Here is an 18,875-nt window from a genome sequence, read left to right on the forward strand (position 1 = left end):
CTTGTACCCAACATTCTTAAGATATTATACTGCACATTTACCTTATACATTTTTTTTTCGGGTCACCTATAGGTTGGGGGTGTTGTGGATAGTGTGGAGGGCTGTCAGAGGTTACAGCGGGACATTGATAGGATGCAAAACTGGGCTGAGAACTGGCAGAAGGAGTTCAACCCAGATAAGTGTGAAGTGGTTCATTTCGGTAGGTCAAATATGACGGCAGAATATAGTATTTATGGTAAGACTCTTGGCAGTGTGGAGGATCAGAGGGATCTTGGGGTCCGAGTCCATAGGACACTCAAAGCTGCTGCTCAGGTTGACTCTGTGGTTAAGAAGGCATACAGTGCATTGGCCTTCATCAACCATGGGATTCAGTTCAAAAGCTGAGGAGTAATGTTACAGCTATATAGGACCCTGATCAGACCCCATTTGCAGTACTGTGCTCAGTTCTAGTCACCTCACTACAGGAAGGATGTGAAAACTATAGAAAGGGTGCAGAGGAGATTTACAAGGATGTTGTCTGGTTTGGGGAGCATACCCTATGAGAATAGGTTGAGTGAACTTGGCCTTTTCTCTTTGGAGCGACGGAGGATGAGAGATGAACTGATAGAGGTGTACAAGATGATGAGAGGCATTACTCATGGGGATAGTCAGAGACTTTTTCCCAGGGCTGAAATGGCTAACACGAGGTGCTTGGAAGTAGGTACAGAGGAGATGTTAGGAGTAAGTTTTTTTAACGCAGAGAGTGGTCAGTGCATGGAATGGGCTGCCAGCTACAGTGGTGGAGGCAGATACGATAGGGTCTTTTAAGAGACTCCTGGATAGATGCATGGAGCTTAGAAAAATAGAGGGCTCTGGGTAACCTGTGGTAATTTCTAAAGTAAGTACATGTTCAACACAGCATCGTGGGCCGAAGGGCCTGTATTGTGCTGTAGGTTTTCTATGTTTCTATCTTTAACATGCTGAAAGCTAGCCAAAACTTCTCAGTCATTCCACATATCTCATATCCCTGACACTGAAGATGAGTCTTGTGCCTCTTAAGTATCTGATGACTTGTCTGGTGAACCATAAATGGTACAATGCTCAAGGTGTGATCACAGCTAAGCAGAGAACAGAGCCAAGATGTGTAATTCATCAAACATAGCCAGAGCCTTTACAAAACATTATTCAAACCACAAATGCCCACATCTAACCTTGGAAAAGGGCAGGCAGTGCTAGAGAAGGTCCGGAAAGATTTGATAGTAAGATTTCAGGGATGATATCATCTACAAGACTAACTGGAGATGCACCACTGAATAAAGAAAATTGAGAGGAATAAAAGTAGGAACTGATAGAAGCACTCAACAGCTGGTTCAGATGACAGCTATGGAAAGAGAAATGGTTAATGTTTCAAGTCCAGGATCCTTCATCAAAACTGAGGGAGAGTGAAATAAAAATCAGAAAATGCTAGAAATGCCTAGCAGGCCATGTTCTATCAAGAGAAAAAGACAGGAGCTAACATTTTAGGTTAAAAATTCCATATTAACTGGGAAGGGGAGAGCTGTGGTTGGGGGTGGGAGTAGAGACTACTTAACAAAAAACCTGCATTCTCTCTGCAAAGGGAATCTTGAGCTTCCTGGTACCTGCCATTTCAATTCTTCATCTTATTCCCACACTGGCCTTTTGCCTATCACCTTCTGTACTGTTACAGTGAGGCCCAACACAAGCTTGAAGAACAGCACCTCATCTTCCATCTGGGAGTTTAGCCTTCTGGCCTCAGTATTGGATTCCATAGTTTCAAGTAGCTTGATTTCTCAGTCTTTATCAGTTGTCAATCTGTAGTATTGACTTGGCTTGTTTGTTTTTCTCCCCTTCTGGAAGTAGAGAACACGCCTAGTCTGACCGAGCTTCTGGCTCAACATTTTGCAGCTCCAACAATATATTGTCCATGTCTCACTCTCCAGCAACTTCCACTCACTCATTGATACTTTAGATACTATTGAGGGAGACATTCTACTGGGGGGGGGGGGGCCCGCCACAGTAAGCAGGTCTCCGGCACTGAGTGTGGTGCTGTGGCTCAGAAGATTGAAAAGGGCTGCACTGTTGCTAAGAGATTCCCTGGTCAAGGGAACAGAGGCAAGGTTCAGAGACGATAGAGACACCTGGATGGTGTGTTGCCTCCCTGGTGCCAGGACCAATGATGTCTCAGATCGGATCCATAGCATTCTCGCGGGTGAGAGTGAGCAGCCAGAAATCTTGGTGCATATTGTCACCAAAGACATAGGTAGACAAGATGAGGAGGTCCTGAAAAGAGATTTTAGGGAACTAGGTAGAAAGCTGAGAAACAAGATCTCCAGGGTAGTAATCTCTGGATTGCTGCCTGTGCCACATGCCAGTGAGGGTAGGAATAGAATGATTTGGCAGATAAATGTGTGGATAAGGAACTGGTGCAGGGGTTCAAATTTATGGATCACTGGGATCTCTTGGAAGGTATGACCTATACAAAGGGACGGCTTACATCTAAACTAAAGGAGGGCCCAATATCCTCGTGGGCACGTTAGCTAGAGTTGTTCTGGAGGATCTAAACTAATTTGGCAGGGGATGAGAACAGGAGTAATAGTGCTGTACAGGAGTAAAGGTGAGGTAGCTGGTTTACAAACAAGAGGCAATGTGTAGTGAGGAAAGGCTATTGATAGGGCAAAATTGAAATCAACGTGATGAGTTGTAACATAAAAGACAGACAAAATCGAAAAGGGTGAATACAGGACTCAAGGTGTTATATTTCAGTGCATGCAGTATATGGAATAAGGTAGATGAATTTGCAGCACAGTTACAGATTGGCATGTATGAAGTTGTAGGCATCACTGAATCATGGCTAAAAGAAGACTACAGCTTGGAGGAGCTTAATGTCCAAGGATACACACTGTATCAAAAGGGCAGGTAGGAAAGCAGAGGGGGAAGCATTACTCTGTTATTAAAAAGAGGTGAAAAGGGTTGGAAGGTATTGAATCATTGTGGACAGAGCTAAGGATCTGCAAGGATAAAAAGACCCTGATGGGAGTTGTACACACACCCCCAAACAGTAGAAAGGATGTGGTCTACAGATTACAATGGGAAATGGAAAATGCATGCCAAAAGGACAATGTTACAATAATCATCGGAGATTTCAATAATAGGTAGATTAGGAAAATCAGGTTGGTGCTGGATTCCAAGAGGGGGAATTGCTAGAATGCCTACAAGATGGCTCAATATAGCAGCTTGTGGTTGACCCCACCAGGGGATCAGCTATTCTGGATAGGGTGTTGTGAGATGAACCGGAATTGATTAGAAACTTGAGGTAAAAGAACCCTGAGAAGAAAGTGATCATAATATGATAGAAATCACCCAGAAATTTGAGAAGCAGATGCTAAAGTCAGATGTATCAGTAATACAGTGGCATTGGAGAGGAGCTGGCCAGAATTAATTGGAAAATAATGCTGGAGAGGCAGGGATGATGGCAGAGCAGCATTGGCTGGAATTTCTGGAAGCAATTAAGAAAGCACAGGATATATATGTGTGTGTGTATATATATATATATATATACACACACACACATCCCTAAAAGGAAGAGGTATTCCAAAAGCAAGATGACAGAACCGTAACTAACGAGAAGTCAAAGCCAAAGAGAGGGCACATAATAGAGCAAAAATTACAAGGAAATTAGAGGATTGGGAAGCTTTTAAAAACTAACAGAAGCCAATTAAAACAAGTCATTAAGAAGTAAAACTGGAATATGAAAGTAAGTTACCCAATAATATTAAAGAGGATACCAAAAGTTTCTTCAGATATATAAAATGTAAAGGAGAGGTGACAGTGGATATCGGACCACTGGAAAACAATGCTGGAGAGTTAGTAACTGGGGTCAAGGGAATGGCAGCAGACTGAATTAGTATTTTGCATCTGTCTTCACTGTGGAAGACACTAGCAGTTTGGTGGAAGTTCCAGGTGTCAGGGGTCATGAAGTGTGTGAAGATACCATAACTAGAGAGAGGGTTCTTGGGAAACTGAAAGTTCTGAAGATAAATATGTCACCTGGACCAGATGGTGTAAACTCCAGGGCTCTGAAAGAGGTGGCTGAAGAGATCGTGGAGGCATTAGTAATGATCTTTCAAAAATCACTAGATTCTGGTCTGGTTCTGAAATATGTGAAAATTGCAAATGTTACTCCACTCTTCAAGAAGAGAGAGGCAGAAGAAGGGAAACTATAGGCCAGTTAGTCTCTCCTCAGTGGTTGAGAAGGAAGGTATTGGAATTGATTACTAAGGATGAGGTCTCATGATAGAATAGGCTGTAATTAGCATGATTTCCTGAACCTGACAAATCTGTTGGAATTCTTTGAAGAAATAACAAGCAAGATAGACGAAGGAGAATTGGTTGATGTTGTGTACTTGGATTTTCGTAAGGCTTTTGATAAGGTGCCACACATGAGGCTGCACAACAAGCTGTGAGCCCATGGTATTACAGGAAAGGTTCTAGCATGGATAAAGCAGTGGCTGATTGGCAAGAGGCAAAGAGAGGGAATAAAGGGAGCATTTTCTGGTTGGCTGCGGCTGACTAGTGGTATTCCATGGGGGCTCTGTGTTGAGAATGATTCTTTTTATGTTATGTCAATGACTTGGATGACGGAATTGATGACTTTGTTACAAAGTTTGCAGATGATATGAAGATGGATGGAGGGGCAGATGGTTTTGAGGAAGTAGAGAGCCTACAGAAGGACAGGCAGATTAGGGGGATGGTCAAAGAAATAGTGGATGGAATACAGTATTAGGAAGTGTATGGCCATGCACATTGGTAGAAGAAATGAAAGGGTTGAGTATTTTCTAAATGGAGGGAAAATGCATAAAACTGAGGCGCAAAGAGACAGGTATTTTGTTTTTCAGGTGAACCAGCAAGTTGAGTTTAGGTAGCAGAGAGCATTGAGATTTTACAGTGGTTTGCAAAATCATAACTTATATTGTTATTATTAATAAGAGACATTCCAATCAAAGACCAGGCACAAAGATTTAAAATGATAAGGGAAAGGTATGGAAGATGTGAAGACAAACCTTTTATTTAAACAAAGTAGCAACAAACTTAAAATTTACTTCTTATACTGAAGGCCTGAGTTAGAGTTTTTAAATTGGGTATTTGAGGGGAAATAGCTTGCACCGCTGTTATTCAATTTCCACTAAATTAGCTACATACATCCCTGATCAAACTGGTCATCTTTTAGTTTCCATAACCTTCATTCATAGGCGAGTTTCTTGAAACAAAGGTGGCCCTGATCGTCCAAGGCCACCAAATAACATCGTTTCGCGTCTTGTTGATTTCAGAGGAAATTGAAGCAAATAAAATTTCTTAAAAGGTTTGCTGGGAAATGTTTCGCTTGGATGTATGGCGTTTTGGAACTGAAATGAGTAGAAGTTTCTTCATGTGGTGAATCTTTGCAAACTGAAGAACTATGGAGGCTCATTCACAATGCTTATTAAAAACACGACTTGACAGGTTTTCCTGTGTGACGTCGACAGTGCTGAGAAAATGCTACTAGATCTAAATGCCGTGATCTTAATGAATGGCAAAGCAAGCTGGAAGTACTGGATAGTTGGCTCCTGTTATTTCTCAGTATATTTGGCGAGTGTCATCCGAACATGATTTTTACTTTGTGAAGAATGTTTCAATTTTTATTAATGAAACGCCAGACGATAACTGAAATAACAAAGACTCCAAATAACATTCTTTGTTTTGGCCTGAGAGACACGGGTTACGGTTTACTGCAAGAACGAACACGAACACGAACAGGCGAACGCGCATGTGCGGTCGAAGGCGGGAAACGAGCGCGTGCGGTTGTCCGCTTCGCCGCCGGGACTCATAATTCGACCAAATTGACCAGTTTGCGGATCCTGTGAGGAAAAAGTCAGTACTTCTGCACTTTTTGTTGATAATTATTCTGTTAATGTCGTTTTCACTCTAATAGTTTCTAAACGACTCCGCCCAGGTGGCGGTGATGGTGCCGGAGCCCTCGACTCTAGTCATTGCCCCTTGGCCGCAGATTGCTAGCCGTGAGTCATTGCCCCTTGGCCGCAGATTGCTGGCCCTTCACGGCCAGGCCATCCGAATCCAGGCGGGTCGGCTAGTCCTGGACAACTCAGCCCCCTCGGCACTGCGGCCATGCCAGGTGATGTGCGAGGTCACGTTCATAGCAACAGGTTATGCTCTTTTTTTAAAAAAAACCCAGTGTCTTTAGTTTTTTGGTATATTTTTTATTATTTATTTACGTTTAATTGAAGAAATAACATGACAAAATATCATTTTCTCCCAGATAACTTTGTACAAGTATTATGGAAGATAAAATGAAATAATCTATTGTTAAGACTCTGAAGGACGCTCAAAGAGTGGGGAATATAGAGACCACTCTTGTCAGTTACTGTATAATACAATCATCACACATATTTTAATACATGCATTATGTTTACATTTCTGGCAATGGCATGTGGTGTCTTAATTTACATACCACCTTCATATTTAGCTGGAATATGAGTGAGGCAATAATTATGATGATACAGTCTTCAAAAATGATTCTAGATTTTTGTACTAACCATCGCACCCAGGTGGCTCCTGCCCGGTGTGCAAGTGACACTAACAGGAAACGGCATCATCTGATTTGGTCGCAAGTCATATAGATGAGGAAATGCCTAGATTCCATCTTCATTTGGCACTGAGTACAGGTTGGTTGTTAATGCAGTACTGGTCGGATAGGCTTCATAAGAAAACAGCTAACTAGGAGCAGGAGTAGGCCACTGAGTCCCTCAAGCCTGCCTACTACTCAATACAATCCACTACCTGAGGCTTCAATTCCTTTTTTATGCTAGTTGGACGGATCTTTCAAAGATGTATCTACCTACTCATTAAATCACCACTAGTGATCTAGCCCCCACAACTATTTGACATAGAGAATTTCAGTCAATCAAAATCCTCCACAAAGTTGTTCCTAGGCACCTCTGTTTTAAGTCACTGCCCCTCTTAAAAATTCCCCCAGTCATTGATATATCTCAAGCTTCTTCCTGCCATTTAAGATCTTCTATGTTTCAATACCATCTTTCCTCATTCAATTACATTTGAACGAACGTGTATCTAACTTCTGTAGATTAGGAAAATCTTCTCATTTCCAGTAATTAATTGAATTCATCTCTTGAGTTACCTCCAACGCTAGTACATCTTCTTAACTAAGGATGCCGATGCCAAAGCCAAATGTGGTGCCGTAGATATGACTTCACCAAAACTTTATATGATTTTCCACAGTAAAGAAAAGGGATACACAAGTAGAGGAATATGGGCCTAATGCCTTTGGGAGTAGCATAGATAGGCATCATTGACAGGTGGTTAAAAAGATCCGCTTCTGTGTGGTATAATTCAATGAATCCTACTCTCAGTAGCTAGTATTAAGTTAGTCAGCAAATGTGAGCAGGTTCAATCATCAGTTGTCAAATACCTTTCCTCTCCTTAGTCCAGACTTTAGATATGAAGGGCTATTGAGCAAAATATCAACAGGCCACTAGAAAAGTCTGCACATTTCTGAGGAAGAATTCAGCTGAAATATCCTTGCTTTCGTTGTTAAATACTCTTTGCAGCATAGCTAAAAACGAACCTTTGTTAATGATTTTATTTAAAAATGTTGTTATTGCTCTAATTTGCTATTGTCAGAGATTAAATAATTCTTGCATTATGACCAGGCCCAAACAATTTCTTTTAATTGCTGTTTCACTCTAAATTTAATTTTATTGTTTCTAATATCTTTTTCTATCATTTTAATTGGATCAGATGAGATCTGTACCATTTACCTGCTTGAGTAGAAGGTACATCATTCAGTATGTTTATGCATATTTAGGCAAAGAGTGTCATACTGTGAAAATAGAACAACTCAAAAGGACAGAGAAATAAAACATTGTAACAATGGAGGTGAAAGCTAACTTGCAGCTACCAATCTCTTGTGTTAAAGTGGCGTTACAAGATCAAATACTGTAGTCCTCTTACTTGGTGATTATCACAGGTCCAATATATATTTTATAAAATTTATGTTTTGCCTTGTGCAGTTAATTTCCCAAATTAGTCAGTTACAAATATCAACTCATTACACTGAGCAGAGTGAAGTTTTATAGTAGGATCAATCAATGCTGTTTTGCTAAAATATGTTTTGAAAATACAGATGTTTCAAAGAACAATGACAAATATGGGTAGTGAGGCTCATTACACAAAATGTGCATCAAATAGTTTTAAGAAGTAGGTTTTATAAGAACCATCAATCTGGAAGGATATGTGAGATATGCCAGTCTGAATTTCTTGACCTTTAAAACTAATCAGATGGTCTGCAATTGTAAGAATCTAACAGGGAGTTCTCCCTAAGTGACCCTTTCTTCCCTTCACTGTTCTGAATCAGACAATTACATCCAAGTGAATCGAGCACTGAGAACTGGAAACAATCATTTGCCAAACAGTACAGTCACCACAAATATCTATTGCACCTTCCACCCACCAAAGGTTCATCACCAAATGTGTGAGTTCATTAGTGTTCACATTTGGAGAACAACCTTCCTGGTCTACCACTGATAAGGAAAAGCATTGACGAAATAAAACTGAAAACTTGCATCAGCCATCTGAAAGGTTTAAGGCTTGACCAACTGGCAAATTAACCTCCCAACAATAAACATCTTCTGATTTTATTTTGGATTCAATAAGTACTAATTTTCATTTTACAAAGCGAACTACTGCAGATAATAGAAAACTGAAATTAAAAATATGTATAGAAAATGCTGGAAAAATTCAGCAAGTCAGATTGGCTGACTGACCTGAATATCTTCAGCCTTCAGTTTCCTCTGCTCATTTTATTTAAATAGATATATAGACCGCTAATCAAATATATATAATATATGTTATTTCTTTTTAGAAATAAGCTCTGATACCAAGTACAGTATCCCTTTAAAGCCCCATCACAATCTTCTTCAGAATTTGGGAACTTTATTCCTGCTTATAAACCAGTTGTAATGATGTATTGAAGTTCCTGTGCTTGTTCAGTGCTCTGGCGGTGCATCCATGCATGTCTCCCATGGGTTTTGGGGCATGCGTGGTAGGGAGATCAGGAGGAGGATGATCCCACCAAGGAATAGAATGATAAAGGAAGTGCAAGCACAGGCAAAGGACCAAGAATATTCATATTGGGTCCAAATGGTCTCCTTGCTGTCTATCATCCGTTTCACTGACTGCCGCATGACTTCTGCAGAAATTATAATGCATAGGCCTGAAATAAAGCAAGACAGAGAGAGTCAATAGCAAGATGCAACAACAATCAATGAATTTCACATTCAGAGAGGAAGCTTGGCCTTAATTACCACCCTAACACTCACTGAAAAAGAGTTTGATTAGACAGCGAGTTTGACCCAGTGATTATTCTTTAAAACAATGACACATGAGCGATGTTTCATTGTAATATATTCTGCTGCCTAAGGACAGGGAGTTGTTGCTGTGTCCCCTCCCCCTCTGTTGTCAAGTGAATATTATTTACAATCCGGTCTGAGATCTGTTCATTTGTTCCCTGCTCTAGGGAAAGCTGTTAACATGCCCACCTTTCACACATGCCTTGATAAATGAATACAGTAGTGAAAAGTAGAGTGGGTCATGGCCATAAGTGGGATTCAAATAATCATGTAATCCATACCTCCTGATTCGGTGTTCAATTTATTCTTTTTTTTTCAAATCTTTTTATTATTATTATCCAAAATTAACAAGAGTACATCGAAGTAGGCAACACTTACAATGTCTCAAGAAAAAAACATTGCTTTAAAGATTGAAAAAAGTTTGGTGAGAAAAAAAAACCCTCCTAAAGCAAAGAAACTTGTGTTCAATTTATAACAAGTACTTGGTCAGTAAAACTATCTATCCAGGTAAATGAGCCGTGGCAGTAAGTGATGCGAATAGATGGTGCATGCAAGTAGTTTTCCTCATGGGTGAGGAAATACATCCCAGTGACTAGCGCATTTTCCCCAGGATGGACCTTAGTGTGGCAGGACATCCTCTGGGGTGAGGATAGACTTATCCATGCATATTTAGGAATGCCGTGTAGATTCCTGGTGCTAATGGTCCATTGGGAACAACAGGATAATTAGAACTGAACTATGCACAACCTGTATAACTTGAGTTGAAATACTTAAAGATTGAGTAACTGTTAAAGGTGGAGTTTGGGGGTGGCATGTTAAATCAGGTGCACAAAGGCTAGAATATCAGACACAGGGTTAAAAGTTTAAAAAAGTAAATACAAGGCTTGGCAATTTTTGATAGTACACAAATAATTCATTAGCTAAAGGAAAGAGACTTCATTCTTCTAACTGTTCACATTGGAGGCAGAGACATTGATTGGTGTTATTAACAATTACCATTGGCAGAAAAGGAGTATTAATGCTGCTAATTGGCAGACTTTATCAATGTTTAATGTGCATCTGCAGCAATTTCATCAAAATGCAACAGGACATTAAGGGTGATATGTCCTTTTCACAGCTTTAACAACAGAAAGCAACTAACAGCCATTTCCAATTCACAGAATACTCTTATTTCTCACCAAAGCTGCTGTTGGCTTGATCATATTTGTGACTGGTGTTCACCCATGGGGTTTAGAGCAAATTCTGACACATCAAGATTTTCCCATTCCTTTCATTTGGTAGTAATTTTTCCATCTTGTTTCAGAACAGTCATGCAACATGCACTTCGTCTGAATATTACTTTTAATGGACAACATATTTCAATAAAAATAAATTGGCCCAAAAGAGGAGACGTTGCTGTTAACTCCCTGATCACACCTCGAAGAGGAACACACCTGAGAAGATGAAGAACATTCCAGCTGGTTTCAAGAAATAATCTAGTCTCTTGCTGAAGGATAGGAGTGTGCAGAATGTGCCCAGCATCATAAACCCCACACTGATGATGGCTATGGCTGCTGCTGATATGCTGTATTCTGTGGAAAGAGCAATAGGCAGGAAAGGTGTGGATTATTTCAGATAAAATATGCTGGGTGGTTCACACGCTCTGTTAAATTCCTAGTCTGTAGTTCCTGAGAGATTGATACTGGGATGCCAGTCAAAATGCAAAGTAGCTGCAGTGGTCTGAACTGTAATCCTGTCCTTACATGTTTCTTCGCACAAATCAAAATTTGATTTGCCTATCACATAAGAAAGCTGTTTCACTTTTATAATCTGTGGTACCTCTAGGAGGGAAAAAAGAACTACAATGGCTAACAACACCTCATCCCACAGACCTTAGTGAACAAACTCCTACTCTTCAGTCTAAATACACCACTGTGCAATTGGGTGTTGGACTTCCTAATGAACAGACGTCAGATAGTCAGGATGCATACCTTCTCCTCCTTCCCAACATTAACACTGCTCACACATGACTGCAGGGCCAAACACCCGAGTAATCACATTGACAAGTTCGCCAATGGGGCTCATCACCAACAATGATAAGTTGGCCTTCAGAAAGGAAGTGGAAGAGCTGGAGGCTTGGTGCCATGAAAATAACGTCTTCCTTAATATCAACATCCACTTCAGTAAAACACCACTCACCCCTATTTACATTGCCGACACAGCAATGAAAACTGCAAACATGGTCCTAGAACACATCCTACACAGTCAAAAAAAGCTCACTAACCTCTCTACTTTCTGAGGAGGCTGAAGAGAGCTGGACTTTGCGCATCTATATTCCATCATTCTACAGAGGCACAGTAGAGAGCATCCTAACAAGCTGCATCACTGCTTGTTTTGGAAAATGCACTTTGGCAGACAGGAAGGCTCTACAACGGGTAGTCATAACTGCCCAATGCATCATTGGCACCAGCCTACTCAACATCAGGGACATACATACAGAAAAGTGCTAGAAAAGGGCCAGTAACACCATGAAAGATGCCAGGCCCACCAGACTCAAAAACAATTACCTTTCTTAAACAGTGGACTGGTCAACTCCTCCACCAACTAACTCCATCACTACTTTATTTCCTGTCAGTCACCTTATGTACAGCCTAGTTCTCTATTGTCATATAATCAATGTATATAAGCTATCTTATTTATTTATATTTGTGTGTTTATTATTATTATTCATTTTTTCTCAGCTAAAGCTGGTAAAACCAAGCTCACTGATTTGTCAATTGCTGGGAATTTTCAGACTATTCTAGTGGTGTTTAGTATTGTGGCTTTCTGAAGATTTACATAGATATTTACATAGTTCAGGGGGATATTAGAGGAAGGTTTTTTACTCAGAGAGTGGTTCGTGCGTGGAATGCACTGCCTGAGTCTATGGTGCAGGCAGATACACTAGTGAAGTTTAAGAGACTACTAGACAGGTATATGGAGGAATCTAAGGTGGGGGCTTATATGGGAGGCAGGGTTTGAGGGTCGGCACAACATTGTGGGCCGAAGAGCCTGTACTGTGCTGTACTATTCTATGTTCTATGTTCTATGTTATTACTATGTAGTCCTAATTGTTCAATGCTGTTGTGTGGTGCCTTTGGAATGTCACCATTGTTGATATTACTATCAGGACAATGTATACCTTGTCAATGTGCCAAAGTTTTTCAATTTCTGCTTTTAATCCAGCACATTTCTAATATTTTTCACTTAATTATTTCTGTAAATTATGTGTTTGCAATGGCTATATCTATTAAATAAGTTGTTTTTGCTCGTTTATCCTGTATTATTGTATCCAGAAAGTTATAGTTATTATTATTATTGTGTTCTTTATCTTTTGTGCTGCATTGGATCAGGAATAACAATTATTTTGTTCTCCTTAAACTTGTATATAGAAAATGACATTAAACAATCTTCAATCTTAATTCATCCAAAGCAATGTCCAAGAATGATTTGTTTTTGTTTTAGAAAGTTAATCAATTAAAAATAAATATCCTAAAGGTTAACCTGCAGGTTGAGTCGGTTGTGAAGAAAGCGAATGCAATATTGGCACTCATTTCTAGAGGTATAGAATATAAGAGCCGGGATGTAATGTTGAGGGTCTGTAAGGCACTCATGAGACCACACTTGGAGTACTGTGTGCAGTTTTGGGCTCCTTATTTTAGAAAGGATATACTGACATTGGAGAAGATTCATGAGAATGATTCCAGAAATGAGAGGGTTACCATATGAGGAACGTCTGGCAGCTCTTGGGCTATATTCCCTGGAGTTCAGGAGAATGAGGGGGGATCTCATAGAAACATTCCAAATGTTAAAAGGTCTGAACAGATTAGATATGGCAAAGTTATTTCCCATGGTAGGGGATTCTAGGACAAGAGGGCACGACTTCAGGATTGAAGGACGTCCTTTTAGAACTGAGATGTGGAGAAATTGCTTTAGTCAGAGGGTGGTAAACCTGTGGAATTTGTTGCCACGAGCGGCTGTGGAGGCCAAGTCATTGGGTGTATTTAAGGCAGAGATAGGTTCTTGATTAGCCAGGGCATCAAAGGGTATGGGGTGAAAGCAGGGGACTGGGGATGACTGGATGAAGTGGATCAGCCCATGATTGAATGGCGGAGCAGACTCGATGCGCCAAATGGCCTACTTCTGCTCCTAAATCTTATGGTCTAAGTATCTGGATTCTGACTCCCCGTTGAATTAATGCAATACTCATGCTGTAGGACCTTTTCTGTGCACTTTCTGAGAGGAAATAGGCCCCATTTAATGTCTTATTGGAAAGACTGAATAGGAATGCAAACAGGCTTTTGTGTTCATGCCTCTGGAATCTATTTTGTACCCAGAGCAATCGAACTTCAAGGTGTGATTCCACCATCTGACCTATACTGATGCTGCAGAATAAAATGATAGAGCCCTGGGAAAATAGTTTTCACTACAAAGCTCAGAATGTAAAGGTATTAGGCTTATTTTCAAATGCAAATGGCATGTTGCATTTAGCTTACATCGAGACCAAATAATCTGTGGGTTTTACTTTTGATTTGAGCTGAAGTGCATGACCTCACCCAAATATTTTGTACACTTGCTGAAGGCTAATGATCTATAGGCAACAAGCAAACTGGGAAAGTACACTAGTTATCAGTGTACCATGAAATCAGTTTTGATTGTGAGTTCCATCCTAACAGAATGGACAGTGTGAAGGTTAACATGTCTAGGCAATACATGTTGCCTGTTTGGACTTTAGCAAGGCCTTCAACAAGTGCCCACATAGCCATAGTCATAGTCATACTTTATTGATCCTGGGGGAAATTGGTTTTCGTTACAGTTGCACCGTAAGTAATTAAGTAGTAATAAAACCATAAATAGTTAAATAGTAATATGTAAATTATGCCAGGAAATAAGTCCAGGACCAGCCTATTGGCTCAGGGTGTCTGACCCTCCAAGGGAGGAGTTGTAAAGTTTGATGGCCACAGGCAGGAATGATTTCCTATGACACTCTGTGTTGCATCTCGGTGGAATGAGTCTCTGGCTGAATGTACTCCTGTGCCCAACCAGTACATTATGTAGTGGATGGCAGACATTGTCCAAGACGGCATGCAACTTGGATAGCATCCTCTTTTCAGACACCACCATCAGAGAGTCCAGTTCCATCCCCACAACATCACTGGCCTTATGAATGAGTTTGTTGATTCTGTTGGTGTCTGTTACCCTCAGCCTGCTACCCCAGCACACAACAGCAAACATGATCGCACTGGCCACCACAGACTCATAGAACATCCTCAGCATCGTCTGGCAGATGTTAAAGGACCTCAGTCTCCTCAGGAAATAGAGACGGCTCTGACCCTTCTTGTAGACAGCCTCAGTGTTCTTTGACCAGTCCAGTTAATTGTCAATTCGTATCCCCAGGTATCTGTAATCCTCCACCATGTCCACACTGACCCCCTGGATGGAAACGGGTCACCGGTACCTTAGCTCTCCTCAGGTCTACCACTAGCTCTTTAGTCTTTTTCACATTAAGCTGCAGATAATTTTGCTCACACCATGTGACAAAGTTTCCTACCGTAGCCCTGTACTCAGCCTCATCTCCTTTGCTGATGCATCCAACTATGGGAGAGTCATCAGAAAACTTCTGAAGATAACAAGACTCTGTGCAGTAGTTGAAGTCCGAGGTGTAAATGGTGAAGAGAAAGGGAGACAAGACAGTCCCCTGTGGAGCCCCAGTGCTGCTGATCACTCTGTCGGACACACAATGTTGCAAGCACACGTACTGTGGTCTGCCAGTCAGGTACTCAAGAATCCATGACACCAGGAAAGCATCCACCTGCATCGCTGTCAGCTTCTCCCCCAGCAGAGCAGGGCGGATGGTGTTCAACGCACTGAAGAAGTCAAAAAACATGACCCTCACAGTGCTCGCTGGCTTGTCCAGGTGGGCGTAGACACGGTTCAGCGGGTAGACGATGACATCCTCAACTCCTAGTCGGGGCTGGTAGGCCAACTGGAGGGGATCTAAGTGTGGCCTGACCATAGGCTGGAGCAGCTCCAGAACAAGTCTCTCCAGGGTCTTCATGATGTGGGAGGTCAATGCCACCTGTTTGTAGTCACTGAGGCCGCTGGGGCGCGGTGTCTTCGGCACAGGGACGAGGCAGGACGTCTTCCACAGCACAGGAACCCTCCGGAGCCTCAGGCTCAGGTTGAAGACATGGTGAAGTACTCCACATAGCTGAGGGGCACAGGCTTTGAGCACCCTGGTCCTGACACCATCCAGTCCTGCAGCCTTGCTTGGGTTGAGATGTTTCCGCTGTCTGCTCACCTGTTCAGCTGTGAAGCCCACCGTGGTGGTTTCGTGTGAGGAAGGGGTATAGTCATGAGAGTAGGGTGTGGGACTGTGGGGAGGGGTAGGAGGAGAGAGTGGAATATGTGTTGGTTGGGGGCTGACAACAGATGACTCATGTGGGGGATGGGCAGGGGCCACAATGTCAAATCTGTTAAAGAACAGGTTAAGTTCGTTGGCCCTGTCCACACTGCCTTCAGCTCCTCTGTTGCTAGTTTGCCGGAACCCAGTGATGGTCCTCATCCCACTCCAGACCTCTCTCATGTTGTTCTGCTGGAGTTTCCACTCAAGCTTCCTCCTGTACCTGGCTTTAGCCTCCCTGATCCTGGCTTTCAGGTCCCTCTGTATTGCCCTCAGCTCCTCCCTATTTCCTTTCTTTTTAAATCTTTTTATTGAATAAGTATACAAAAAGGTAAGCCATATACTAATACACTGTTAGAATATTAAAAAATTACAGGAGATAGTAATACAAAAAAAATGATACAAACAATGTAATTTAAACATAATGTACCAAGGTAACATAATAGTATACTAATTTTTATATATATATCACTAGAGAAAAGGAAAAAAAAAACCCAAAAAAAACCCCACCATGCAACTAACTAAAAGCAAAGCAAAGCAATGGGCTAACTTGAAACCAAACAGAGTTAAAAAACTTAAAATCACATCCTCAATCCCGACCTCCATTAAAAACAGTAAAAAAAAAACAAGACGGGTATATATTACATTAAATGAAAATATTGAATAAAAGATCTCCAGGTCTGTTCAAATTTAAATGAGGAGTCATAAAGATTGCTTCTAATTTTCTCCAAATTCAAGCATAATATCGTCTAAGAAAACCAAAAAAAGGTAGTTGGAGCATTAAGCTCTTTCCAATGTTGTAAGATACATCTTTTCGCCATTAAAGTAAGAAATGCAATCATTCTACGGGCTGAAGGAGAAAGATTACTGGAAATTTTAGGTAGTCCAAAGATAGCAGTAATAGGGTGAGGAGAGATATCTGTATTCAATACCTTGGAGATAATATTAAAAATATCTCTCCAAAAAGTTTCCAGAGTAGGGCAGGACCAAAACATATGAGTTAAAGAGGCTATCTGCCTCGGACATCTATCACAAAAAGGATTAATATGAGAATAAAAGCATGCTAATTTATCTTTGGACATATGTGCTCTATGAACAACTTTAAATTGAATTCGGGAATGTTTAGCACAGATAGAGGAAGTATTGACTAATTGTAAAATCTGCCCCCAGTCATCCATGGAAATGATAAACCCCAATTCCTGTTCTCAATCTACCCTAATCTTATCAAATGGAGCTTTCCTAAGTTTCATAATAATATTATAAATCATAGCCAATGCACCTTTCTGACATGGATTAAGGTTAATTATAGTATCTAAAATGTATGTAGGAGGAAGCATTGGAACGGAAGAAAGTATAGTACTTAGGAAATGTCTAACTTGTAGATATCTAAAAAAAATGTATTCTTGATAAATTATATTTATTAGATAATTGTTCAAAAGACATAAGGGAACCATCTAAAAATAAACCCAAAAACCGTGAAATACCCTTAGTCTTCCAAATTTGAAAAGCACGATCCGTAAAAGAGGGAGGAAAAAATATGTTACCTAAAATAGGAATCGCTAGCCCAAATTGGTGAAGATCAAAAAATTTTCTGAATTGAAACCAAATATGTAAGGTATATTTAACTATCAGGTTAGATACCTGTTTGAGGCGTTTCAAATCAAAAGGAAGAGAGGAACTTAAAATAGAGCCAAGTGTATAGCCCTGAACGGATTGTAATTCCAATGCTACCCATTTAGGAATGGATAGTATATCCTGGTCAAGTAACCAAAATTTCATATGTCGAATATTAATTGCCCAATAATAGAATCTAAAGTTAGGTAATGCTAAACCTCCATCTCTCTTAGCCTTCTGTAAATGTATTTTACCCAGTCTCGAGTTTTTATTTTGCCAAATAAATGAAGAAATTTTTGAGTCAACTCTATCAAAAAAAGATTTTGGAACAAAAATTGGTAATGCCTGAAATATATATAGAAATTTTGGCAAAAAAAAACATCTTAACTGCATTAATACGACCAATCAAAGTTAAATATAAAGGAAACCATTTAGATGAAAGTTGAATAATATGGTCAATTAAGGGTAAAAAGTTAATCTTAAATAAATCTTTGTATTTACAAGTAATTTTAATCCCAAGATATGAAAAATAATTATTAATCAATTTAAATGGAAAGTTATGATATAAGGGAAGTTGTTTATTAATCGGGAAAAGTTCACTCTTACTAAGATTTAATTTATAACCTGAAAAGAGACTAAATTGTGCTAATAACTCTAAAACAGCAGGGATGGATTTTTGAGGATTAGAAATATATAAAAGTAAGTCATCAGCATAGAGCGATATTTTATGGGACTTTAAGCCCCGAGTTATCCCAGTAATATTTGGAGATTCTCGAATGGCACTTGCAAGAGGTTCTAATGCAATATCAAATAATAAAGGACTAAGAGAACAACCTTGTTGAGTACCTCGAAAAAGAGGGAAAAAAGGTGAGCTTAGAGAGTTAGTACGGACCGGGGCCACAGGAGAATGATATAACAGTTTGATCCAGGATATAAATTTCGAGCTAAAGAGGGACCAATATTCTTGCGGGCAAGTTTACAAGAACTGTTGGGAGTGGTTTAAACTAATATGGCAGGGGGATGGGAAACGGTATGATAGAACTGAGGAAGAACCAGCAGGTTTACAAGTAGATGATGGGGGTAACATGAACGTAAGGAAGGACAAGCCAATGACTGGTGTTACGTACCCCGTAACTGGGTTGCCAAACCAGCAGAAATGGATCACTCAGTTGGAGTCTGGATTTCCTACCAGACTGCTCCTGGTCTACCTTATCCTTCTCACTAGTCCCCGGCTTACTTTCTGACTTTTCCGGCGGACTCTCCCCGCTGTCCTGACTACCCTCTGATAGCCTTTACTCGGGGCAAACTTCATTTTATGTGTCAACGCATACTCATCCGTTTTAGTGCTTGCTTCTTTCGGGCTGGTCTGCGTTAGATTTACCCTATTTCCATCTCTAAACACACTCTTTTTAGCGTTC

General features: G+C 40.5%; 1 protein-coding gene across 1 annotated transcript in view; it reads right to left on the reverse strand.

Annotated features, from left to right (window-relative positions):
- Positions 1–6,248: 6,248 nt before the first annotated feature.
- The window catches only part of cacng1b (calcium channel, voltage-dependent, gamma subunit 1b), a 56,268-nt gene continuing 43,641 nt past the window's right edge, over positions 6,249–18,875 (reverse strand). Inside the window, exons 3-4 of the mRNA XM_063030624.1 lie at positions 10,856–10,993; positions 6,249–9,286 (exon numbers count right to left, since the gene is read on the reverse strand). Of these exons, the coding sequence (XP_062886694.1) occupies positions 9,060–9,286; positions 10,856–10,993 (365 nt within the window). The 3' untranslated portion in view covers positions 6,249–9,059. The remainder of the gene's footprint in view (positions 9,287–10,855; positions 10,994–18,875) is intronic.

The sequence above is a fragment of the Mobula hypostoma genome, chromosome 22, assembly GCF_963921235.1.
Source record: "Mobula hypostoma chromosome 22, sMobHyp1.1, whole genome shotgun sequence".
Taxonomy (NCBI): domain Eukaryota; kingdom Metazoa; phylum Chordata; class Chondrichthyes; order Myliobatiformes; family Myliobatidae; genus Mobula; species Mobula hypostoma.